The following is a 26,039-nucleotide window of genomic DNA, read 5'->3' as shown; positions in this document are numbered from 1 at the left end:
AGAGAAGAGATGGCTTCTCCGTGTCCCTTTCCCAGAGGGTGCTGGGTAATGAGTTGATGCCAGCTCCCCAAAACTCACAATTTCTAAATATGGGGAGCACTGCAGATAGCTCTGGGCCTTTCACCTGCACTTTGTCCAGCGTGACCCCCGTTTCTGCCTTCTCCCATGACAAGGAAGGGTGCCAGCTGCTACTGAGGAACCACACCAGGTTCCTCTGACAAAGAGTCTCAGGACAGCTGTGCAGAAATGCCCGGGTCTGTGGGGTTGCTCGGCGTTCACATCTATATCAGTCAACGCGATGCTGACTCAAAGCCTCAGATCGCATCAAATAATCTATCCATCCACAATGAGAGAGGCAATTATAATTTTTAAACGGTAAGGCTTGTGAAAAACTTTTATCATCCTCACAAAGCAAAGGCTTTCTCCTATTTCTTCTGCATCAGAAAAACAAAACAAAACAAAAACAAAGCACATGTTTGTGATGACAATAAGACGCTCTTAGCTCATCAACGTGGGGTGACACAAACCAAATGATGCGGATGAAACTCTTCACTGTACAAGCTGGGGAGGACTGCCTCTCTGGGGTTCTGAACATGTGCACAATCCATGCTCAACGTTCCAAATAACTCAACTACACCTGGTTACTTATCCGGGGCTCCCCTCCCATCCCCCAAATGCAGGACAAGTATTAAAGAGTGGTACGGAAACCCCTATAAAATAATAAGCAATAGTTGTTACATTCAATCATCACTCAGTAGAATGAAGGATGCATACGACTGTTAAGTGAACATATTATACAGGTTTGAGAAGGTATTTTAGGAAAGCAGGCTGGACGGTTCTGGATCAGATGCCTGCACATGAACTCCAGTCCAGCCTGGACTCGCTGACATTTCCTAGGAAAGAGGAGAGCAGAGGAAAGAACTCCTGGGACCCCCTGGGTGGTGAAGACCACATACCTTTAAGTGTCACCCAATACTGCTTCCATTTCCTCCGGGCCACCAGTTCCAGCTTCCTTTCCTTCTGCAGAGTGACGAGGGGTTTGAAGAAGAGCCACCCGGCTTTGCGCACCACCCCTTGTTCCTTCTCAAAGAGCAGGTCCAGTTGCTCCAAAGAGCTGAGCGACTCGCTGCTGGACTCGGCCGTCTCCGTGGACGTCTCGAGGTTCTCCGTGTTGGTCCTGCTCATCTCCAGCTCTCGCATGAAATTCTCATAAATGTTCTGCTGGAGGGGGTCGCTGCCGATCGCATGAGCAGATTCACTTCTATGGGACAGGATCTGAGCAGAGCCCCCTGACCACAGGGACACAGACCCTTGGGAGGGCCCTTGCGTGTCCACGTTCAGCCCATCCGAACGGCTGTCAAAGTAGTCACTGCCCTCCTTGGACCTCGGCTCCTGTGAGCAACGCAGATGACCACCCATCAGAGGTTATGTATAGCCAAAGCACCTCTTCCCCCACATGGCGTGCATATAATAGTGTGGCTTGCTAATAGAAATGCTGCAAAGCAAATTTTTTTTAATGCAGCAAGTCTGCAAACCAGAAAGAATCATAGAGACAATACAGTCCGAACCAGTGTATAGGCAGGGGAGTCAATGCTTAAAAAGTGTAAACCAATCATCCCTGAGCATCCTAAATCTAGGGCTTCCCAGATGGCACTATTGGTAAAGAACCTGCCTGCCAGGAGATGTAAGAGACACAGGTTTGATCCCTGGGTCAGGAAGATCCTCTGGAGGAGGAAATGGCAACCCACTCCAGTATTCTCACCTGGAGAATCCTTTAGACAGAGGAGCCTGGTGGGCTACAGTCCATAGGGTGGCAAAGAGTTGGTCACAACTGAAGCAACTTAGCATGCACACATCCTAAATCTAACCCACACTTGGCATCAAAAAATGAGTTAGTATATTCAAAACATACTAGTGAAGATTTCTGGCTAATTTCTTGGCTAACTATGAATCAGGATCTTCCAGGAAAGAATTCATGTTCTTGCAGTCTTGTTTTCTTTCTGGATCATTTTTAAGCTAAACAGGAGAAGCACTAATTTCAGGGTCAAGGAGGGTGTTATTATATATAAACGTTTCTTCCACTCCCCACAGTGAACAGTTTCAGCTTCTGAACCCCTGCTCAGGTCTAGACATTAAGATCGTTAGCATCGTATTAATATTTTCCCTCTTTGGATAGTAAAAACCATGCACCTGGGCTCCTTATCCACAAAGGGTTCTTGTTAAGAACCATAGCTATTTCACTGTAGTTATTTCATAACTAATATATTTTACTTAATTTGGGAATTTTTTCATGAAAAGAATATACTGTTTACTCATTCCCATTGTTTTATTTGAGCACTCATTTTATTCCAAGCACTGGGAATACCAAAGCAAGATTCTTTAACATTTATTCTGACACAAAATGAGACATAAGCATTTCTAAATAAAATTAGGTTTATCTAATAACCACTGCCCTACTTAAGACAACACGCACTGAATACTGAACTGGCCGTGCACAGAGCTGAAAACAAGAAGGTTTCCTCTAACACCTAGACTAGAAGTCTAGTCATTTAAGAAGAATAACTTGCATAGAGGCCATTCACTGGTCAATAGCAGTAAGTAAATTTCTGAGCAGACAGTGAGCTTAGGAGGACTTCCCTGGTGGTCCAATGGTTAAGAATCTGCCTTCCAGTGCAAGGGATGCAGGTTCAATCCCTGGCCAGGGAACTAAGATCCCACATGTGCATGCTGCATGCTAAGTTACCTCAGTCGTGTCCAACTCTTCGTGATCCCATGGACCGTAGCCAGGCTCCTCTGTCCATGGGATTCCCCAGGCAAGAATACTGCAGTGGGTTGCCGTGCCCTCCTCCAGGGGATCTTCCTGACCCAGGGATCAAATCTGCTTTTCTTACCTGTCCTGCATTGGCAGGTGGGTTCTTTACCACTAGCACCATCTGGGAAGCCCACATGTCAAGAGGTAACAAAGCCCACGAGCCACAACTGGAGATTCCACATGCCTCAGCTGAAGAGGAGCCCACCGTGAAAGATCCTGCATGTAACCAAGATCCTGAGTGCGGCAACTAAGACCCGATGTAGCCAAAAATAAACAAACAAACAAATCTTTTAAAAAATAAAGAAAGTAAGCTTGATTTATGACTTAAAAGACTCTGACACTTCAAATTTACAGCTTAGGTTAAGGTAATTCTGCAGAGACTCTTAACACACTCTCACAGGCTAGTGAATTTTCAATTAGATTTCCTTCTCCATTAAAATAAAGAGGAGGGAAAATGAGGTCAAGGACCACTGACTAAAGACTTTATGGTGAATATTGCCCTGTTTGGAGGGGTTTTCTTTCCAGAAATTTCATCCGGAAATCAAGCGGCAATTACCTGCTATCTTTTGTAGGAAAATCATCAATTAGACAAGTGCTTCTAAATACCCAAGGGCTACAAACAACTGAGCCCCAAACATAGCTATTACTAATGAAAATATTATCTTCTACTGTGTTTATACGATATCCCATAGTCAGATTTATTTATACCCTGATGCTTATGCAAGAACTGAGCAAATAAGCCAGCTATGGTGAGTCACTTGGACAGGAAACTTTCAAAATAGTTTAAGGGTTGTTTTTTTTTTTTTTTTTTTTTCCCCTCAATTGTCACTGTGTTGCTCTTCAAACGTTCCTAGGAGATGAAGGAATATTTCTCATTTAGCTCATATCGACATTATTTCAGCTATGAATAGGACTCTCTGACTCATAGCCCCAGGACACTGGGATTGCCTCTGATAGCCAGCAAGAGCTGTGATGGGGTGTTTCAAACCCAGCAGAGACCTGCCAGAGAAAAGCATCAAGTGTCAAACCGAAGTGTAACTTGTCAGCCCTCCTGACATTGGTTCTCACAAGAGGTAGACTTAAGTCATAGTGCTAACTTTTAACTGTTCAACCAGAGCAAAAGACAAATTTTCCTCCTTGAAAAATGGAGAAAAGATCACATATTTTAGCATTTATAACTGATTCATATACACAGATATCAATTTCCCTGGTCTGTAACAAATGTGTAAAGCTTTCTATCTAGAATCCTAATAGCTAGTGACTCATTTTCAGGTTAATAGGAAGGAAGGAATGTGGGAGATTCAGCTGGATTTCCTGATCACTGTGCTGTGTGTGTGACACTAAGGTGCTGTGTTAGTCATGTACATAAAGAAGTCTAATTTTCATTCCTATCTGCATCAGATAATCATAAATGACAGGTACCATAACTTGACATTATAGCATTACAGCAGAGTGAAGAGGAACTCAAGAGACGTCACTAAATTCCTTGGGAGCTAAAAGAAAACTCATCGCCATTCCTCACTTTATGGGAAAAAGCACCAAATTCACCGTGTTGTTCTTCACATGCCACTGTCTTTCTTTTCATAGTAAAGCCCACTGGTCCTCTGCAGAAATTCCCTGGGACTGTGGGGCCCTCAAGGGGCAGCAAGAGTCTAAAATGAAGAGGGTCAGAAAGCCGGGGTCTCTGTGTCCTGACTCTCGCTAAGAAACTCTGCAGCAGTGGTCAGGACTCACCCCTAGGGTCCCTGGCAAGACCATTCCCTGCTCCCAACCCCCATCCCTTGGAGTTCGGCGTGGTCTCGTGACCCGCTTTGCCCAATAAACGCGAACAGATGTGAAAGGCGTGGCTTCTGAGCGGGCGCTTCAAAAACCATCAATAGGTTTCTTCTCCCTCTGTCCCGGAGGCTTGGGGTGTCCTGGAGGGAAACTACTCCATGGACCTGGGGGCCCAGAGGGGATCAATGCAGAACAGAGTTGCAGCTTGAGAACGACGCAGACTGATTTGTGCTCAACCTCGGAGAACTGAGGGCTTTTGTTCCCTCGGTGTAACCTGGCCCACCTGACTCACAGGATGGAAAGTTTACCAAGGACCCGTCTCAGAACAGCTGCATCGCTACAAGTCGTCCACCAGCTTCAAACACACGCTCTCCTCCTGCACACCCATCCCCCCACCCTCTATGTTTGAATATCCTTTTTCAGCTACTAAGTATCTTCACTGATGAATTTGCTTTCAGGCTGTAACTCCCCAGAGTGGTTGAAAACCCTCTAAAGAAAGGATCGCTCTTTTCACATCACTTTTTTTTAGAAGTCAAAACAAATATGTCTGCCCATCATGGGAAGACCTTCTGAGTCTTAGCTGTACTGGCATACAGAAGTCTGTGTAAGAGAATAAGCATTTGGTACCTTAACTATGGTACACTGTCACACACTTTGCTGCTCCTACCCACTGACTGTATTTTTAAAGACCCAAACTTTGTCTTCACCTTCAATTGTAAAAGAAAAGCAAAGGCAGGAGTTCCCCAGTGGCCCAGGTTCGATCCCTGGTCAGGGAACTGAGATCCCACCAGCTACACAGTATGGCCAAAGACAAAACCCAGCTGGAAAATAAAAAAAGAGAAAGAAGGAAAACAAAGGCAAGGCCAGTGGAAGTGGCACACCTACCAAAACGTTGTTCACCTTTATAAATTATCAAAATCGGACACAAGCAAAAGGCAAAAAGCTGCCTTCGTAGGCCACTTTTTAAAAATCCAAGATAATTTGTTATGTTAATGTTCAATAACCCCCACGAAATTACTAGAGTACCAAGAGTACCTTGGCCATGCAGCCAAGTGGAAAAGACACACATCTGAGCTTTAGCACAAATGGCTTTGGCCCCAGCTTCTCCACTGCTGCTGCTGCTGCTAAGTCACTTCAGTCATGTCCACTAACTAGCCATAAATCGTCAAACTCCTTTAACATTAGTTTCTTCATTTTAAAATGAGAGGGTCCGTGTGCATGCTAAATCGATTCTTTGCAACCCTGTGGGCTGCAGCCCACCAGGCTCCTCTGTCCATGGATACTGGAGTGGGTTGCCATTCCTCCTCCAGGGGATCTTCCTGACCCAGGGATCAACCCTGCATCTCCTACATTGGCAGGCGGACTCTTTACCACTAGTGCCACCTGGGAAGCCGAGATGAGGGGAAGTCCTTTCAGATTCAGGCTCTTTGATCTTGTAACCATTCTGTTCTTAACTCCATGGACTTACAAATCATCCAGTTAAGTCTTGGATGATCCAGACTTGAAGGAGCTTCACTTCCCAGGGGTGGCTGGGCGGCAGGGGTCTGCATAGGATGGAATGTGGTCAGTCCACAGTGGCAAAGGTCTGCTTTCGAACTGAATGGGAACTGACCATGTATAAGCCAGGCCACACACACAGAAGAGAACATGCTCTATGCAAATGAGAGATGTGGAGGAACAGGCTCAGGGGTCCCGGGAGATGAGTGCTGAACACAAGTCGACAACACAGCACTTGCATCAAGAAGATGAGAAAGTTGTCTGCATAGGACTGCGGGTCCCCAGAAAGTAGGAGCTATCTTTCCCTTTACGTTTGATTGCTGTCAGTTGTCAAGTGTACTTGGCAGCTGAGAGAAAGGTCAAAGAAATCTTTACTACTTAATGGTTTGACCTGAACAAGTAATGAGTCAGGAGGAAGCAAATTACTGCACTCAGGGATATGAAGAGTTCTGTAACAGGACACTGATCGTCTATCCTTAGTCTCCTCCTGAGAGGAGGACGAAAGGGACAAAGGAAAATATTGGGGCAGGGGGCTTGGACTTTGTGCCTAGGAAGGAAGTAACTAATGGCAAATTTTACAGATCTGAAACAATCTGCTCAGGGAAGGATGGTCAAAATGTTACTCTACTAGAGACAAATTCCTAAAGTCACTTAAATTTCCTTCAACAAATTTCCAAAGTCACTTAAATTTCCTTCAACAATATGACTTAAGGTGAGTTAAAATATGTATATATATACTTTCTCCTTTCTATAAATAATTAAAAGCAAAAAAACACAAAAACAAACAATACAAAAGAGCAATTAAAAATACCTAGCAATCGCCTCTCATTACCAAAGAGGGCAAACTCTTACTTTCCTCGCTGGCACTGAAGTCCTTTTGTCTCCCCTGTTCAAACTTTATACGCCCATTAAAAGTATTACTGTCACCATCATGATTCTTGTTTCATCAACATTGTGTTTTTGCGATTCCATGTGCTCAGGTCAAGATGTTTTCAACACCGTTAGCTGTCCCCATGAGGAGGTGGTAAGATTATACCCATTTTTTTTCCCCATTGTACTCAATGAACAATAGGAATTTTAATCTCCCTAAAGTAATATCGAGTTCAGGAAGGCTACTCATCCAGGAAGGCTACTCATCCCAAAACGACAACAGCTTCTCTCTCTTCCTTTCGTTCTAGGCTTTGAGAATGAGTTTTAGCTGAGTACTCAGATAACCAATTCACTGGGGAGTCTCCCTTAGGCTGTTCTTTCTAAGAACAGTTTGACTAGGTCTTGGATGAGGCCTGTGGATTTTACTCCAGAATCCAGGAGGCACAAGATTGGACAGAATGGGAATGACTGGAGTGGAGGGTTCAGAGTGAAAATGCATGTCTGACGCAAAAGGAAAACACACACACACACACACACCACACACAGATACACACACATACAGACACGCACACACACACCCGAAAACAAGAAGTGCCAAGTCTTAGGCTAACCACTCTCAGCAGCTCATCTAAGTCTCAGAATGCTCTCTGCAGTACCTTCTGCTAGCCTTCCCGTTTTGCAGATAGAAAACCAATCGAAGAGCATCTCTCCCGGCACTCCAGCCTGACTCACCTGGAGTCTTCTTTTCTTTCTGGAGAGGCTTCCCGTCCAGTCGCTGATGCGGCGCATCCTGGCTTTCAGGGTGTCCTTCTTGGAGGACTCCTCGCCCAGGGCCCTGGACTTGCGGCAAGGGAGGGTGAAGGACGCGAACTGCCCGGGCTCCCCGCGCTCCACGCGGGCCGGCACGTCCATGTCGGAGGCGAAGGAGACGCGGGCACTGAGGCTGGCGCGGGTGCCCATGTAGTCATCGGAAAGCCGCAGGGCCGCGGGGGCCAGGCTCCCAAGGGAGGCGTTGGGGTAGGGGTCCCGGAGGGATGAGAGGGAGGCGCTTTGGCTGAAAGGCTTTGGAGCATCCCTGGTCGGGAAGCCAGTGTGGAGGCCGGGCTCAGGCGTGTCTGGCGCCACGAAGGAGCCCTCAGCCTCACTGACCTCGCCGGCCGGGCCCCAGGGCGAGTCGTACCAGGAGGACTCGGAGCTGAGCGAGCTGCCCTTGCTGGAGCGGGGGCGCGCGGCGGCTGCCGGGGAGGCGCGGGGGCTGGGCGCGGAACCGGCCGAGTAGCGCAGCAGCTGCACCGGGCCGCCCGATGGGGAGGCCCCGGGGGGCGCGGCGCCGCTGTGGAACTCTACCCGCAGGCACCCGTCCAGCTTGCCCAGCGTCTTGATGAGCACCCGGGGGCTCTTGCGGTCCTCGCCAGGCAGGGTGGATGCGATGCTCTCGTTCCCGCCGTAGCAGTTGAGAAGGTGCCCATTGCGGCAGTCCCTCGAAGCCGAGAGGTTCTCTTCGGGCGGGCGTCCGACATAGTGGAAGCCGTTCTCGGGCGAGAAAGCGGCATCGGTGCCCTGGAAATCTGACCCTGCGGCACCTGTCCTATGCTTGGCGTAGGCACTGCCTTTGGAGGCTTTGCACGTGGGGCCCCCTGGTCGGGATGCGTAAGGCTGATTGCTCTTAAAGTGAGAAAGGCAGCTTCGGGCCAACGACCTGGACTTGTACCCCGCTCCGCTGCTTCCATGACCCCATCCGTGCAATGACTTGTCATCCTTGGCATGAAGGCCACGGATTTTCAGGGAGCAAGGCTTTTGTTTAGCACCAGTAATAGTATTGCTATGATTTTTAGGTCCTTGTAGGGTGTACTGACTCTCGGAGTTTCCCATCGTCACCTGAATTAAGAACAGCAGTGTCAGTAAGAGTCATGACCTAAACTACATTCCACTAGGACAGAACTTTCTACAAGCTATGTTCAGGTGACAGAGGAACCAAGCAACCTCTTTCTGGGCCTGACACAACTCAGAGACGTAGGGACAAGCGTGACTTGCGGAATTGGTTCTCTTTCTGCATTGCAGGTCATCAGCCAAGTAGACAGCACTGCACATTCCTGTGCTAGTGAGTTTAAGCACATTATCTGTCGTCTGATGTTAATTCAGAAACCGAACAGGCATAGCAATCAGCTTAAGACAGAGACCTCCTATAGGCTGGGTGTTGGGAGGTTTTGAATCAATGATTCTAAAGAGCAAAATGAGAAAATCCCTTTACTCTGTCACTGCAATACACTGATTTTTCAGTGACCACAGAGACACCTTTCCTTTATACATGAACGACTGAAAGAGCTCATATTGCACTCCAATATAAGTGGTTACTGCTGAAAAATGACCATGTTTGTGGTAATATGACTCCGGGTACTGCACTGTGTTGGAGCTTTCATATGTCACACAGAATAGCATACCTCAAAGGATAAAGACTAAATGTTCTCAAAAACTAGGCTGAGGTGAAAAACAGAGGGAGGAAAATAAAAGCTCTCCTTTGGAACAGAAAAACATTTTAATGAAACTAATCTCTCGTGCTTTTCTAAAGACTTTAAGGGTCCTCACTTGAGAACCTGATAAAAGTCTGAAGCTGACTTGTTAGAATGTGAGCATCCTAGAAAGAAATATTTAAATTTTTTTAATTAAAAAAAAAAAAGAATGTGAGCATCCAAAAAAAAAAAACATACCCAAACTTAGATTCTATTGATTTCCTTTAAAACTCCAATTTGTTTAGAGAGTCTGTTAGTTAAGCAAAATTCCAGGGGATGATCCAAACCACCCCACCTCCTCAGTTTTGTTTTTTTTATTCTAACCAATGTATCAGTGTTTGAGGCAAGTCAGAAACGATGCTTCCAGTTACGTTTCTAATATATGAGGTTAGGTTTAGTCAATCAGTTGTGTCCGACTCTTGCGACCCCATGGACTGTATGTAGCCCGCCAGCCTCCTCTGTCCATGGGATTCTCCAGGCAAGAATACTGGAGTGGGTTACCTACTTCTAATACATGAAGTTGGGTTTTAATTTCCATTCTTTTATATGTAAGAATGTACAGCCACAGAAGTCAAAAGGGCTGACATTTCTTTGGAGGCAATGATTAAGCTCAGTTTAAAACACAAATAATGGGAACAAATAATTAAACCCTTACTAACACAGCCGTGGCACTGGACAGGAACCACAGCTCCCACGGGCCGGACTCACCTGCAGTCTGGTTTGTGCACTGAGGGAGATTAATGGTCAGTCGACTTGACAGGGTCCCAGGAGCAAGGCAGCGTGGTTAGGAAGTCCAGGCAGTGGATCCATGAAAGGATCCTGAAAAACAAGAAACAGGAGAAAACTCTGTCAAGCACTTTACACCCGGTCCCCCCAAAAGTCAAAAGGAAGGCTTGCCGTAAATTACGTGGAGAAACAATGGGTGTCCAGAATCGCTGTGAAAATAATAAACGGCACATCTGTGAGCTGTGTGATTCATCAGGGTTGTCTGGAAGATGTGAAGGAAGCCAGGACCGCCCCCAGCAACCTTGCGAAAGGCCTTTCACTCTGTCCCTCAGGCAAACGCATGCCTTTGTTTCGGGGGAGAGCAGGTGAGCGCGCTGCCCTGAGTCACAGCTCGTCTGTCACCACCGCTCGGAAAACAACTCCCAGACCCGCCGCCCTGGCAAGATCACAGGAGCAGCGTCCCGCCACGGCAACAACAGGTCACTGTTGCCCAGCTGATGAAGCAGCGAAAACAAAACCCAAAATGTAGAATCACAGAGAAATAGCCCTTGGCTAAAATAACACGTGTCAGAGATGCCAACCCCAGAGATGAGATGAAAAAGGTTTTCTCCAGCACATGCGTGGGCCCCGCTGCAAGAGGCCAGCGGCAGGAAGCCCACCTTTGAGGGAAAGATGGGGGTGCTGCCATCTGGCTGTGTTCACGGCCGGGACACAAAGCCTTTATTTTCTCTGCAGACAGAGAGAGCAAAGCAGTGAGGGCTCAATAGTGACCTTTTTCCTCTTTAAAACAAACAAACAAACAAACTATATTTGTAATTGCAGTACAATGCACATAACATTTACCATCTGAACCATTTTTAAGTGGTCAGACAGTAGTGTGAAGTATGTTCACACTGTTATGCAATTCGTCTCCCGAACTCTTTTCATCTTGCAAAACTAAACCTCTTGCATTAAACTCCTCACCTCACTCTCTCCTCCATCTCCCCAGCCGCTGGTAACAACCATTCTCTTTTGTCTAACGAATTTGACTGCTCTAGATACACCATGCAAGTGGAATCGCACCGGATTTGACATTTATCACTGGCTTTTTTCGTTTAGCGTAATGTCTTCAAGGCTCCTTTGTGTTGTAGCATGTGTCAAAATTTCCTTCCTTTTTAAGGCTGCATAATATTCCATTATTCACATTCTGTTTATCCATTTATCTGTAAACAGACCCTTAGAAACTGCTTTCCACCTCTTGTCTATTGTGAATAATGCTGCTAAGAACACAGGTGTACACGTATCTCTTTGAGACCCTGCCTGCAATTCTTTGAGGTATATACTCAGAAGTGGAATTGCTTGATCATATGATTTTTCCATTGTTCATTTTTCTGAGGACCCACCATACTGTTTCCCATAGCAGCCGCACCATTTTACATTCCTATCAATGGAGTATAGGTTCTAATTTTTCTCTGCATCCTCAGGAACACTTGTGATTTCCTATTTGTTTTTTTTTTTAATATAGTGGCCATCCTATAGTGTGAGATGATATCTTACTGTGGCTTTGATTTACACTTCTCTGATGATTAGTGATGTTGAACATCTTTTCATGGCTTGTTAACCACTTGTATAGCCTCTTTGGATGGTTTGATGGTCACTTCTAAAATTCACAGAGCACTGGTAAAAGACATGCTGCTAAGTCGCTTCAGTTGTGTCCGACTCTGTGCGACCCCATAGACAGCAGCCCACCAGGCCCCTCCGTCCCTGGGATTCTCCAGGCAAGAACACTGGAGTGGGTTGCCATTTCCTTCTCCAATGCATGTAAGTGAAAAGTGAAAGTGAAGTTGCTCAGTCGTGTCTGACTCTTCGCGACCCCGTGGACTGCAGCCTACCAGGCTCCTCTGTCCATGGGACTTTCCAGGCAAGAGTACTGGAGTGGGGTGCCATCGCCTTCTCTGGGTACAAGACATAAGTATCCCCAATAAAGCCAAAGACACAAGTCTACCTAGGATGATACACACACACACAATTTAAATTAAAAAAAAAAAGTCAAAAAGACTTCCCACTTAGGCATCAGCAGGAAATCTAACCGCTCATGTGAGTCTATAAAGACTGAAGCCAGCATCTCTAACCAATGAGGTTAGAGTGGTACCCAGCCCACTACTGATCACATCTTTCCATGGGCAGCTCTCCCGAACATCTAAAAGGCGGAAGAGCCACTGAGTGAGTTACCCATGACACATGTGACATGGGAGCTGGAACAGCAGCACCCTACCTTTTTAAAGTTCAATACCTAAGTTGTCTTTTCTCAGCTACATTTTAGTAGAAGCTAAAAGTCAGAGAAGCTCCCAGCTGCCGCTCCCACCACAAGCTGAAGGGAGTGAGCCTTTGTGCTTGCTTTCCTCAATACCAAGGTCTGGTGATGACCCACAGGTGAAAGTCTCCCAGCGACTCTTTGTCAGGCCCTTCTGATCGGAGGGTCACATGCCCGAAGACGCGCACACACAGCACCACTCAAGCCCCTCAACCCATGGGCACAAACCTGCCACTGGGAGAGGGGCCCGCTGTGTCGGCCACTCAAGGACACACAGAGATGGTGGAGTTTAGGGAGGAGGGGTTCAAAGGTGCAGAATGGCTTGAGCTTGGAAGCTTATGCCCCTGCGGCAGATTGTAACTTCACCTTGTCTGACTCCTTCTAAAGTTAAATAGCTTAATTTAAGATTTCATGTCCTATTTCAAAACACACAGCCCCGGACCCTGTCCTTTCCAAGGTTCGATCTGCTAAGGTCTGCATCTTGAGCTCACAGAAGCATTTAAATGATACCTGTTGAATGACAGCAGCTTCACATGTAAGAAGACTGATTTGGGCACAGACTATGAGCAGGAATCACCCTAACAGGAACTGGCTGAAAGATTGATATATAAACCCATGAGGCCATGTCTCAAGAATGAACACAGTCCTGCCTAGAGAAAACCCCAAAGGCCGATATGACGTGCATTATGACACGTGAGTGATGCTGACCAGCTGTTCAACATCCCCAGCCAATCACTCCTGCAGAAAGAAAACAGCCCTCAACTGTGGCAAGAAGAATTTATCTAATATTTACTAGGAATTTATTGACAAGGAAGGGTAATCTCAGAGGACAACTTTAGAACTGTCCCTGAGGAGTTTAGCAAATTGAACAGATATTTATCTGTCAAGTTTCAGCTGGGACTCTTGTCTGAAGGCAAGAGAATAAACAAGTCAGATTTTCTGCAACCCTGAGTCTCTGAAATCCTTTACTAAAAGCATTTTATGGTATCCAAGTTAAAAAAAATTGATTGATAGAAAGCTGGATGACAATATCAAAATGACAGATTTCCTAAGAAATTTTTTTAAAAGGAAAAGAAATAGTTAAAAGCCCCCTGTAGATAAAAACATGCACTTTGGGTACATAATCTGCAGAAATACACATCAGGTATACTCAGGTTCCACAAGGCCCACAGCTGGCCAGGAGAAATTTTAAGTTTCTTAGGAATGAAATGAAATGGTGCTAAGGCTGTGTGTACTTCACAAATATCCTATGCTGTGTATACATTTATTTCTACAATTATTTTTTTATAATTACCATAAAATACTGGGATTTTAAAAAATTGATCACAATCTCATGAACCTGAATAAAAAGCCTTTGTATTTTGTTGCCTGCATTCCCTTCCAATCCCCAACCTTATGAATGTGCTATGTAGCTTTTTAAGCTAAAATCACAAAGAATGGAACTTTTTTCGTTTCTTTTTTTTAATTGAAGTATAATTGATTTACAATGTTGAGTGAGTTCAGGTGTACAGCAAAGTACATGTGATTCATATATACATATACATGATTCACATGATTCATATATATGTGTATGTATATTCACGTATATATACATGTATATATACATGAATGTTTATATACATGAATGTGTGTATATATGTGAATATATATTCATGTATATATATACATGCATATATATACATATGATACACATATATTCTTTTTCAGATTCTTTTCCCTTATAGGTTATTACAAAATATTGAGTATAATTCCCTCTGCTATTCAGTACCTTGTTGATTATCTATTTTATATATAATAGTGCATATATATTAACCCCAAACACCTAATTTAAACTAACTTTTTAAAACTGTAATCCATTACCACCCCAGAAATGCCCAGCAATGTGGAGGAATTTCACAAGTATGTCATCAGAATCCCAGCAACCCCCATGACCTACTGAATCTCACAGTAAATCATCTTTTAGGAGGAAATTCAAGCTTTACCTTTTCTTCATTTGCCTTGAGCTTGGTCTTGAACTGATGCATCAAAAATGCCAGCGTCTCCACTTTCCCATAATATAGAGTTCAGAGCAAAGGGAACTAAACTCCCTCCGGCCGTGCTTTGTCTCCGCCAGCACCGACTGCCCAGATGGAGCGACCACAGGGAAGTCAAGGGCGACCCCAGGGGACCAGATGGTGCTGTGAGGAGGGCTGGGGGCTAACTGATGTAGCAAGCAGAACAGAGGTGTGAGGACTGCACAAAAGCCAGATTTATGGCTGGGTGAGGCGGTTAAGGGGAGTTCAATTTCTCCCAACCATGAGATATCAACAAGGCTTCCTATATAATTTCAGAAAGATTTTTTATAATGAAAGAGGAACCCCATCACTGGACAAGGCAAACATTTCAGATACTGATAAGAGCTGGAAAAATAAAAGATAAGGACGCACCATTAACCCTAACAATATCTACTTAGTTCCCTTTATTTAGGGGTGGGGGCTGTGGGGCCAGGGGGAGCTTGACTCATTAAGGAGACAAGCCTCAGAATCCCAGACTGGTTTGTGTCACAGAACTTGAGTTTAGCCCTGCTTCCAGTTCTTAAACAGCATGTGAGTTTCAGGGTGAATTACTTGTGCTTTCTGCATCTCATTTTCCCCATCTGCAGCTTAAGGATAAAAATAGCTGTCATACCTACTCCGTGAGTTGAGAATTGAATGTAGAAATACATGTGAAACCACCCAAAAAAACTGTGAAATGCAACACTAATACACAGTACTATTATTAATTTTTAGTTATAAATTTAACTTGGTGCATTATAATATCAATATTATAACAGCCAGCTGTTTCAAACATTTTGTTAACTATTAATACATTATATATGTATAGATATATGTATAGATATATACACACACAAACTTGGAATTTTTCAACTTCCAGTCTTAGTATTTATCTGAATTTGATCAATTCCCCAATAGTTACAGCACATAAAACTAATTTGTCAAATGTGTCAAATGTCAAAAAAGGCAATGACACAAGTCATTTACCTATATTACATATTAGAAAATGTAAGAAAATAACCTAAGTGCTCACTGAACAATTGGCATCGTGTTTACCCAGCTGATCTCAACCACTGCGACTTTGGTCCCCAGGGGACATTTGGCAATCTCAAAACACATCTTTGGTTGTCACACTAGGGCACTGGCTCTAGTGGGCAGTGTTCAGAGATGCTACTAAACATCTTACAAGGCACAGGACAATTTCCACAATAAAGAATTAGTTGGCTCCATACATCATTGGTGTTGAGGTTGAGAAACCCGGCCTTAAACTTTTATTGCCTGTCTCATTAAAAATACTGAAACTGAAGAACAACTATGCCTAAACATCTAAAACCACAGCACTGAACTAAGGACCTAACCCTAACGAACTCTGTCAGTACGGCCCAGACTGGCGTCTGCCCCCTTCAGTCCATGAGCTGCACTCCGAATGCACGGGTAACAGGACCGGAAGGAACTCATTCCTAATCTTAAGAAAATTTGACCCCAATCAGTATGAAGACGCAAGCGAAAGGAACATCTGATCTCCATAGGAATAGTGCTTGGGGAGAGTAATTCTTAAAAAGTGGACAGAATGCAGACTGTTCGTAAGGCCTCGAAAGCTAAGCATCCATTGTGGAGTCCCACTGGGTCTATTTCAATTCTATGGGGCTCCTTCCAAATGCACATTAACAGATGAAAAGACAAACCAATCTGCAGCAAGGGATGCCCGGAATAGGACCTCAGAAGACAAGCATGGCTGGTATTCAGTAAAGGAAAAGCAATAAATTCCACAGAGACAACAGCCCAGCTTTTTGCACAGTTCATCACCTTAGTAAGCCAATTTATCACAAGTAGTGTCTCAACGCTCACACCCATTTTTATAAAAAAAGAAAAAATTAACATCTGCAGCATTGCTAACAGAAGTGTTTGTCCAAGGGTTCATGAACCATTGTTGGGTCATGACATTTATGCAATGATTTGATACCAGTATTTTTAAATGAATAGGATGGAAATGGAGCAAGGAATTTTGGCGGGGGGCAGGTAAGAGGGTTACATCCCAGTAAGGGTAAAAATTGTCCTATGACATTAAAGTTTTTTGCGTGCTTATGTTTGCCTATACACTGGGTTGTGAATTAAATTTACATCTCCTTGAGTAATGGTCAAAAAAAAGCTCAAAAACAATGATTCATAAAACTGCCAAGTGGTCATTTCATCAGAATGACACATCCATTCTAATAAGATCCGATAGCAACCCAGGTCTAGAGAGTCTCGAAGCATCCAACAAATTATCACCCAAGGGAAACATTTCAGCCTGAGAGAAGAAGATCAAAAGAGAAAAGGACTCTCTGTCAAGGATGTGCCACACGTGAGGCCTTCACCTTTCTGCAGGCCACAAATTAAGACAAACCCTCATTGGACATTCAAATCCTTCCTATGAAAGTTAAAAATGACCCCATTAAAAAAGTCAGATGGAGAACTGGGTCTAGAGGATGTGTGGGATTCTGCTGAATGAAGAAAGAGAAGGGCGATCCAAGGAATAGGAAAGGGCACATCCAAAGACATGGCCACTCCAGGGCCACCTACTGAATCCGCAAGTGACCGAATCAACAAGTGGACAAGAAAGTCCCCAGCTTGTTCAGGAAAGGTGACGGGGCAGCAAGGACTGGGCACAAGTGTCAGGGACAATGTTGCGAGGGATGAGAAGCAAGAGATAAGAGGAAGAGGTGGGATGAGAGTGAGGAGGCTGGGCGAAATCTTGCTGGTCACTGCCATCACCTTCACCTTCGTGCCCTCCCCCTACCCCGTCCCCAGAAGCATCACATGTGAGCCATCTCCTAGGGACACTTTGGGACACCACCTCGGAAGGTGTCCCCAGCAAGCAATAGCTCAAATATTCATGTGGGAGGCAGAGTTGGCAAAAAAAGAAAATGTTCTTAGTCTTGACAGAAACTTGGGGAACTGAAGTAAAAGAAGAGCTCCACTCACCAGTTCAGTGTGAATTTTTGCACACACCTATACATCCCCCAAGCCCCCCATGGACCGGGCACTGGAGAGAAAGAACAGCCACTTATGATCTGAACGCTTCCCCAGAAGCCTTATGAGCTTGTGTAGGAAGGGGATGCAAAAATTAACATGAAAACATTTGTAGAATCAATAAGCAAGTTCCCAACCACGTTAACGGCATTGAGTTTCTGAGAGGTGTGGTGAGCCCAACAGTCCCACAAATATTACTGGTATGTTTCTGGAATGTCAGTGAATTGAGAGGCCCAGCTACATCTGAGCCATCACAGAAACTGCAAGTATTTCAGGGTGTGTTTCTTTTTTTTAATCACCTTTTCCAGAAAAATTTACAGAATATAGCCTAAAATAACATAGTCTACATATTATATAGACTATAATAATATAGTCTAATCCATCTAAAGATAAACCTTTTTTCTTATTTTTCTTTCAGAAATTATCAAAATGCATCTCACGCATTTCCATCCATGCTCTTTTTGCTCGGTACCATGGATATTTCTCTTTTTCTTTTTTAGTACCAAATGTTGAATTCCACTCTGCATTGTCCCCCAAGTGTACAAGTCTCATCCAAAAGTCAGTCAGGAGCCTGATCTCTGCAGACCTAGTACTGCTTTGGTGACAGCCGGAAACAAAGATGCTCAAGACTCAAAATGGTTAACACGACTTTTAAATAACCCTCTCTTGGAATTTTTATGAATATGGGATTCAAAGTGGTTCGCATGACTTTCAAATAACCTCTCTGTTTTAACTGTAAGGAACACGAGCCATTCTACAACCAGCGAGTTCAGACACGGGCAGGCACCTCCCAAGATTCAAACCAAGATGAAAACAGAAGAGCAGGCATCAGAACCCCAGTCTGTAAACACACAGCCTCTCACTGACTCCGAGACTTGTCTGTGCGGCACGTGCTTCCGTAAATCAGAAGCAGGCATCGTGAGCCTGAACCTCAGTCACGTTCTGTGACCGAAATATACCTTGGTGACTGTACCAGGTTATTCTTGGCAAAGTGTTTCTTCATTATATTACTGTTCCATTTAAGTTAAAAAAATGAACAGGCTTAATCCACACGGTTTTCCCCTCATTTAAACAGGGGCTTTTCTCACCCTCATAAATGTGTAACTATTTTACTCCCATCCGGCTTACAGCCTGATTGAAGCATTCATTTCTGTTAAAGTCTGTATCTGTAAGTCACAATATAAGTTGTTCTTGGGCTTGAACGTATAATTCAGCCAATCACTGCTGAACTTTTCCATAGAACATGCATTATTCAAAACAAACCTGGTACGATTTTAGCTAGTAACATTACAGAAACTTTCAGGGGAGGGAAAAAAAGGACTAATATTAGCACTGATAACTTACCTTTTATAATTTACAGGAATTGAGAACGTTTGTCACCTCAAGGAGATGGGTGTACAGACAGAAGGGGGAGAGTTTAATATGTCCTGAGCTTCTGTGTGTCAGCGCTCCCCAGGGCACAAGAGCCCAACAGCTGACATAACCATCCTTGATTTACAGGAAAGGGAGTGTTAGCCTCCATGGATTAAATACTTTGACCAAGATCCCTAAGGAGCACAGGTAAGAATCCAAAGGTAGGGAATTCTGGATTTCTTTCATTTTTGTTGCTTCCCTGGTGCCTCAGATGGTAAAGAATCCGCCTGCAATGCGGCAGACCTGGGTTCAATCCCTGGGTAGGGAAGATCCCCTAGAGGAGGGCATGGCAACTCACTCTAGTATTCTTGCCTGGAGAATTCCATGGACAGAGGAGCCTGGGGGGCTACAGTCCATGGGGTCGCATAGATGTATTTCTACCAATTTTAAATTTTCCTGTACTTTTGAAATATGAAAATATCCTATATCTTTTCATATTTACTTATTATTGATTTAGCTGTGCCAGCTCTTAGTTGCAACATGTAGGATCAAATCCGGGCCCCCTGCCTTGGGGGCATGGAGTCTTAACCACTGGACCACCAGGGAAGTCCCTCCATATCTTTTTTTAAAACGTCCAACTTAACTTTCAGGCTCCTCTAATAAGAAGAATGGTTGTGACTCATGTCCCTTTCATAAATACCTTTCCCTATGGGTACCCCTGGAGAAGGAAATGGCAACCCACTCCAGTATTCTTGCCTGGAGAATCCCAGGGACGGCGGAGCCTGGTGGGCTGCCGTCTATGGGGTCGCACAGAGTCAGACACGACTGAAGTGACTTAGCATGCATGCATGAGTACCCTTTCTCCAGGCAGCAGAGGCTTCCGCAGTTGGGGATCGGGACATGAGAATGAAATGAAGAACTGAAATGTTAACTAAGGAGCTGGAAGGTTCAAATGTACTTATTATATGCTACTGCTTACCGAGAACACTTCACAAATGAGAATTTTCTTTTCTTGATAGTGTAAGGTGCATGGTCATTATTCTAAATACCAATTATAACTTAGAATATGCCTCCTGAAGGCTGTGGGGTGGGACATGACAACCAAGACAATGTATGTGTGTTGGTTGGGTGGCGGGGTTTGGGGAGCGGTACATAGAATAATCAAGGGGGAATCTTCCCGAAGCTTCCATTTCATCCAGTGCTAAGTATTCTAAACGTTGCTGCCATAATAAAAAAAACATAGATCATGAAGTAAAATATGAAATTTACATTTTCAGATAAAATACAAGGGCTCCATGGTATTTAGCATACTTAGGTGCTTTAGTTACATCATCAGGTATCTTAAGTAGGATACATTTCCATAATGTGATCAGTGTTTCCTGAGCACCTAGTCTGTGCTAGAACTGTTCTACGCCCTGGAATATAGCAATAAACACATCTCCTCCCCCAAAAATATCCCTTTTATGGAGCTTATATTATAGTGGGGAGACTAAACAATAAACCATGACAGTAAATAAGTTATAAGGTGAGTAAGTGCGTGCTCAGACACTCAGTTGTATCCAACTCTTTATGGCCCCATGGACTCTAGCCTGCCAGGTTCCTCTATCCACGGGATTCTCCAGGCAAGAACACTGGAGTGGGTTGTCATTTCCTCCTTCAGGGCAAAAAAATAAAGGGTGATGGGGGAAACCAGGTAATGTGGGGGGAGGGGAGCTATAGGTTCAGAAAGGAGAGCAGAAAAGACCTCATGGCTGTGACATTAAGTGAGGACTTGCAGGAGAAGGAGACTGTGCAGATTCTGGGGAAAGAAAGAACACTGGAAACAGAAGTTCAGTTCAGTCACTCAGTCGTGTCCGACTCTTTGCAATCCCATGAACCGCAGCACGCCAGGCCTCCCTGTCTATCACCAACTCCCGGAGTCCACCCAAACCCATGTCCATTGAGTCGGTGATGCCATCCAATCATCTCATCCTCTGTCGTCCCCTTCTCCTCCTGCCCTCAATCTTTCCCAGCATCAGGGTCTTTTCAAATGAGTCAACTCTTCACATGAGGTGGCCAAAGTACTGGAGTTTCAGCTTCAACATTGGTCCCTCCAATGAACACCCAGGAGTGATCTCCTTTAGGATGGACTGGTTGGATCTCCTTGCAGTCCAAGGGACTCTCAAGAGTCTTCTCCAACACCACAGTTCAAAAGCATCAATTCTTCAGCACTCAGCTTTCTTTATAGTCCAACTGCCACATCCATACACGACTTCTAGAAAAACCATAGCCTTGACTAGACGGACCTTTGTTGACAAAGTAATGTCTCTGCTTTTTAATATGCTGTCTAGGTTGGTCATAACTTTCCTTCCAAGGAGCAAGCATCTTTTAATTTCATGGCTGCAGTCACCATCCACAGTGATTTTGCGGAAACAGAAGACAGAGGTGCAAATGCCCAGAGTGGTGAACGTGCAGCAAGCCAGCATGGCTGGAGCAGGAGGGGTCAGAAAGGGGACAAGGAGCCACAGGGTCCAGCCCTAAGGGACACTGTAAGGACTCTGGCTTTCACATTGAGATGGAAATTTTCTAATAGAGGGCTGTGAATAGAGGTGCCTCCTCATGGGGTATATTTCAAGAGGCTGATCTGGACTGCAGGCAGCAAGGGGGAAGCCGGGGCCTGTCGGGCTGGGAGGGTCTTGCAGATGAGAGGTGATGGGGGGTCAGACTCCGGTGGGGAGTCTAGAGACAGGTGAAAGGAGAGCCAATGGGAGGCCCAGGTGGATGGGAGTGAGTGGTACAGTCAGAAACGACACCACGATTTGATCTTCAGTCTAAGCTCCCAGAATGGGGAAGACAGTCTCTCCCTCCCTTAGAAGAAAGACGAGGAGGTGTGTTCCACATGTCTCGGGTGGGAGATGCCCCCTGGATGTTCAAGTGCCAACGCTGAGTGAACACTGGGCTTTAGGAGCCCAGAATTGTAGGAAGAGATGGGCCTGGGTGCAAACCTGCTCTCACCATGTGGGGATGCCTGATAAACACACAGTGGATGAGCTCCCCGAGGGGATAAGTAAACCAAGGGAAGAGAAGAGCCAAAGCGCCCCAGGACCAAAAGGCCAAGAAATCAGGAGGAACAGAAGTCAGTGAATCCAGTTAAGAGGAAACCAAGGAGAAGGCGGGATGAATTGAGACAGAAGCATGGAAGCATACACACTACCATGTGTAAGATAGATAGCCAGTGGGAATTTGCTGCATGACTCAGGAACTCAAACCAGGGCTCTGAGACAACCTAGAGGGGTGGGATGCAGTGGGAGATGGGAGGGAGGCTCCAGAGGGAGGGGATATATGTATGCCAGTGGCTGATTCATGTTGATATGTGGCAGAAACCAGCACAATACTGTAAAGCAATTGTCCACCAATAAAACATTTTAAAAAAAATTAGGAAACCAAGAAAATATGTTGCCCACAAAGCCCCATTGAAAAAAGGCTTTTCAGGGAGGAGACTGTGAGCATTTGATGGTTCACGTAATAAGGACTGAGAACAGAGCCCTTCTGAAGTTAGCAACGTGGAGGCTCTCAGTGAACCTGACCTGAGCAGGTCCAGGTGGAGAAACCTGGGTTGACATGAGTCTGAAGGTGAGGTCCATGAAATTGAAGATGGTGAATAGAGACAACTTGGCCAGGAGTTCTACCATGAAGAGCAGAGAACCCCGTGGTTGCTAGGAATCCTAAAGAGCGTGGGTGGGTGGGTAGGGTGGGTGGGTGTCTGTCTGTCTTCAGGAGAAACCCCAGCACGTGAATGGGGGTGACTGCAGAGAATCAGCTGTGGCAGGAGAGAGGGGAGACCTGCGCGGTCCTTCATCAGCCAAAGGGGAAGGAGGCTTCCTCCCAGGACTGCTCAGGCACCAGAAGGGGAATGGACCCTGGAGCCATGACCCTCCACTATTAGACTTCAGGAAAGCATCTGAGAACCACTGATAATACACACGTGAGATAAGGCACCAGGACAAAAGGGCATCAACTCTAGTAAGGAACTCTGACGATTTATCATGAAGGTTTTCGCCAGGTTGCAGTTACTTCTGAGTTTAGGGGTTTCCTGTTTTGTACTTAACTTTTGATCCATTTGTGACCATCCTATCAACTGTCAACAGAATATATATGCAGATACATGTATGTGACAGTGTGTGTGTGTGTCTGTGTGTGTTGTTCTGTGAACGTGTGTCTGCTTTCATGGAGTTCTTTACTCGCTATGACCTCTTGATATCATGGATTTTCCTGGCTTATTTATGACTGTCTGTGAACAATGCTTCTTTTCACTTGTCACTCCACCTTCCACAAGTGGCCACAGACGACTTGAAAACAAGTCTATCCACTCAGTTTCTCTTCAGGGGCTCGAATGATATGGCTTTTTAGCTTTTGTCCTTCCCAGCCCCTACCCTCCACATATCCCTTGAGCTCTTTCCATCTCAGCAATCCTACTCTAACAATTCTGCAATGAGAGATGTGTCACGGTCAAGTACAAAAACAGGATGGGGACCATTATCACTTTCCAGTGTTGTCCTAAAGATACCCAGGATCTCCAAACCTATCTTTAAGGTTTAGGAACGCCCTGGACCGACTTCTTCCTGACACTATCTGAGGCACTGGCCACATCCCTTTCCTAGGACGAAATGATAACCTGGTCTATCACTTCACACGTAAAGTTTATTTTTCCGAAGCGGCCTTACATTACCTTGGCACCAAAGCGAGAGTCCATCTGCTGTCTTCTGTTCCCCTCCAGAGCCTCTCTTGTCAGGCCCAGAACTAAGGAAAACGGCAGTCTCATACCAGAATGGGATCATGGAAAAAAAACATCTTAATCTAAGGCCAAAACAGGAACAGACTGACAGGTGAAGTCTAGCCAAAGCTGCCTTATCGCACAGGTTAATATGTGGGCACCAAAAACTCTCTGGCAATAGTTAATGGGAATGATGACCACTGACTGAGTGTATGGCTCTGAACTTGATTAGGATCCAAGAAAAACAAGTCTTTGTCTTGTCTTTGACTATAGCTTTAAGCTTGTCTGGTTTGGTAAGTAGGTAAGTAAATAGGTATGTAAGTCAGAGAGAGACAGGAAGGAAGTGAAGGGGGAAAACAGATGGATATGTGTATGTGTACATATATGTATGTATACATGTCTCTATCAGTTTATAAAGATATCAAGATGAGCTATGAATGTGTGCGTGCTGCATGCTCAGTCATGCCTGACTCTTGTGACTCCATGGACTGTAGTCCACCAGGTTCCTCTGTCCATGGGATTTTTCAGGCAAGAATACTGGAGTGGACTGCCATTTCCTCCTCCAGGGGATTTTCCCAACCCAAGGATTGAATCACTGTCTCTTGCATCTCCTGCATTGGCAGGTGGATTCTTTACCACTGCACCACTAGGATGAGCCAAAATATTCCCAATTAAATAAGCAGATAGTATAAAGAAAGATCAACAAGACAACTGGTATCGCATCTCAGCTCAGCAACTAACTATCTCAGTAACTCTGGACAAGTCATTTCAGTTTTGTAGGTTTTCAGCTTTCCCATTTGAAAAACTGCCTAAGGCCCTTTTCAGTTCCACAACACCACAGACTATAAATAGCTAACATTAGAGTCTGAGATATAGTCCTTGAGACACTGACATTAACACCTCCTAGCATTTGGGAGTCCATCTAACATGGAACTGAATAATCAAAAGACACTCAACACACCATCACTAAAATCCAAACTACTACAAACATAGTGCTTAGTACTTTTCAAGAGTCAAAAATTCAGGTTTATCTACTTTATTTTCCCTGCCTCTTTTATTATTGCTGTTTCTCTGATTCCATACCTTAATCCTTTTTTTTTTATGTCTTTCTAGCAAAGCCATTTTTACCTTGGCCTTTATTTAAGGTACACAATTTCAAAGGACAAACACAAATTATCACTAAAAACTAAAAAATACAACCACGACATCTCAGATAGTACAGTGAATAAGAATCCACTTGCCAAGGGAGGGGACATGGATTTGATCCCTGGTCAGGAAGATCCTCTGGAGAAGGACATGGCAACCCACTCCAGTACTCTTGCCTGGAAAATCCCATGGACAGAGGAGCATGGTAGGCTGCGGTCCATGGGGTCGTGAAAAATCGGACATGACTGAGTGACTTCACTCACTCACTCACTAGGAAGATTCCATGTGTCATGAGCAACTAAGCCCATGCCCCACGGCTACTGAGCCTGTGCTCCGCAACATAAGTCACCAAGATGAGAAGCCCACGCACCAGAGTGAAGAGCAGTCCCCACTCGCCGCAGCCAGATTACGCCTGCACACAGCAACAAGGACCCAGAGCAACCAATAAATACATTTTTAAGGGCTTAATAGAAAATTTTTTTCCAGTTGAATGTGTCCAAAAAGACCTTGTTCTGAATGTTCCGTCAAAAGAAAATGCTTTTTCTTTTAACAGTTGAGCTAAGGAATCTCAGCTCATATTTATTTGTTTTCCCTACATAAATTAATCTTACAAAGTGGGCTAAACCTGGAGGCACACAGACAGACACAGAAAAGTGCCCTCCCCCCACAGATATTTAAGGAGTGTGAGTTTCTCTCTGTATTGTTCCCACATCCATTCAAAAGCTGTTGTAGGAAGAGGCTGTAGGGCCCTGCACCAACTTCAGATTTCTGGAAAAGGGCAACATGGCTCTTCTCAAGCACAATCTTGGACCACCAAGACAGCATCATCTATTCTACTTAGTGGTTAAGTGAAGGACCACTTCGGAAGGATAATCTCTTGGCAAGGAGCCCAGCCCTTATCTTGCACTTCCAAGCCTCCCAGACCAGGCCTGGGGTAAGAAGGCGGCTTTGTGAGTCACTCCCCCTGCACTGAAAGTACCGAAAGGAAGGTGTTATCTGCTTGCCTTCAAAACACCACGTCGGTATGGATTAGAGTCAGAAGGCTCTTCAACAGACTTCAGCTTCTGTCTACAAGCTCTGGTGAAAATCAAGGGGCTGACAAGTGTTAATGTGACTACACAAGACGGCAGCTGGGGCTTCCTTCTTCCCCGCTCTGAATGGTTGCCAGCCCTGCCAAAGCTTCACTTTCTACATGCAAAGGAAGCGTAATAAATAAAACCTTTATTACCACGTTTCTACCAACGTCCCTATTAATTCT

The 26,039-nt window shown here is 44.9% G+C and overlaps 1 protein-coding gene across 3 annotated transcripts in view; it reads right to left on the bottom strand.

The window, feature by feature from the left end:
• TIAM2 (T cell lymphoma invasion and metastasis 2) overlaps nt 1-26,039 on the bottom strand; it is a 237,405-nt gene that overhangs the window by 109,883 nt on the left and 101,483 nt on the right. For all 3 annotated transcript variants that reach the window (XM_027551907.1, XM_027551906.1, XM_027551905.1), the window contains 3 exons: nt 10,174-10,284; nt 7,688-8,833; nt 957-1,392 (listed from right to left, as the gene is read on the bottom strand). In XM_027551907.1, the coding sequence (XP_027407708.1) occupies nt 957-1,392; nt 7,688-8,827 (1,576 nt within the window). In that variant the 5' untranslated portion in view covers nt 8,828-8,833; nt 10,174-10,284. The remainder of the gene's footprint in view (nt 1-956; nt 1,393-7,687; nt 8,834-10,173; nt 10,285-26,039) is intronic.

The sequence above is a fragment of the Bos indicus x Bos taurus genome, chromosome 9 (assembly GCF_003369695.1).
Source record: "Bos indicus x Bos taurus breed Angus x Brahman F1 hybrid chromosome 9, Bos_hybrid_MaternalHap_v2.0, whole genome shotgun sequence".
In the NCBI taxonomy this organism is placed as follows: domain Eukaryota; kingdom Metazoa; phylum Chordata; class Mammalia; order Artiodactyla; family Bovidae; genus Bos; species Bos indicus x Bos taurus.
Note: the sequence above shows the minus strand (reverse complement) of the source record. Positions and strands in the feature narration are given on the sequence as shown.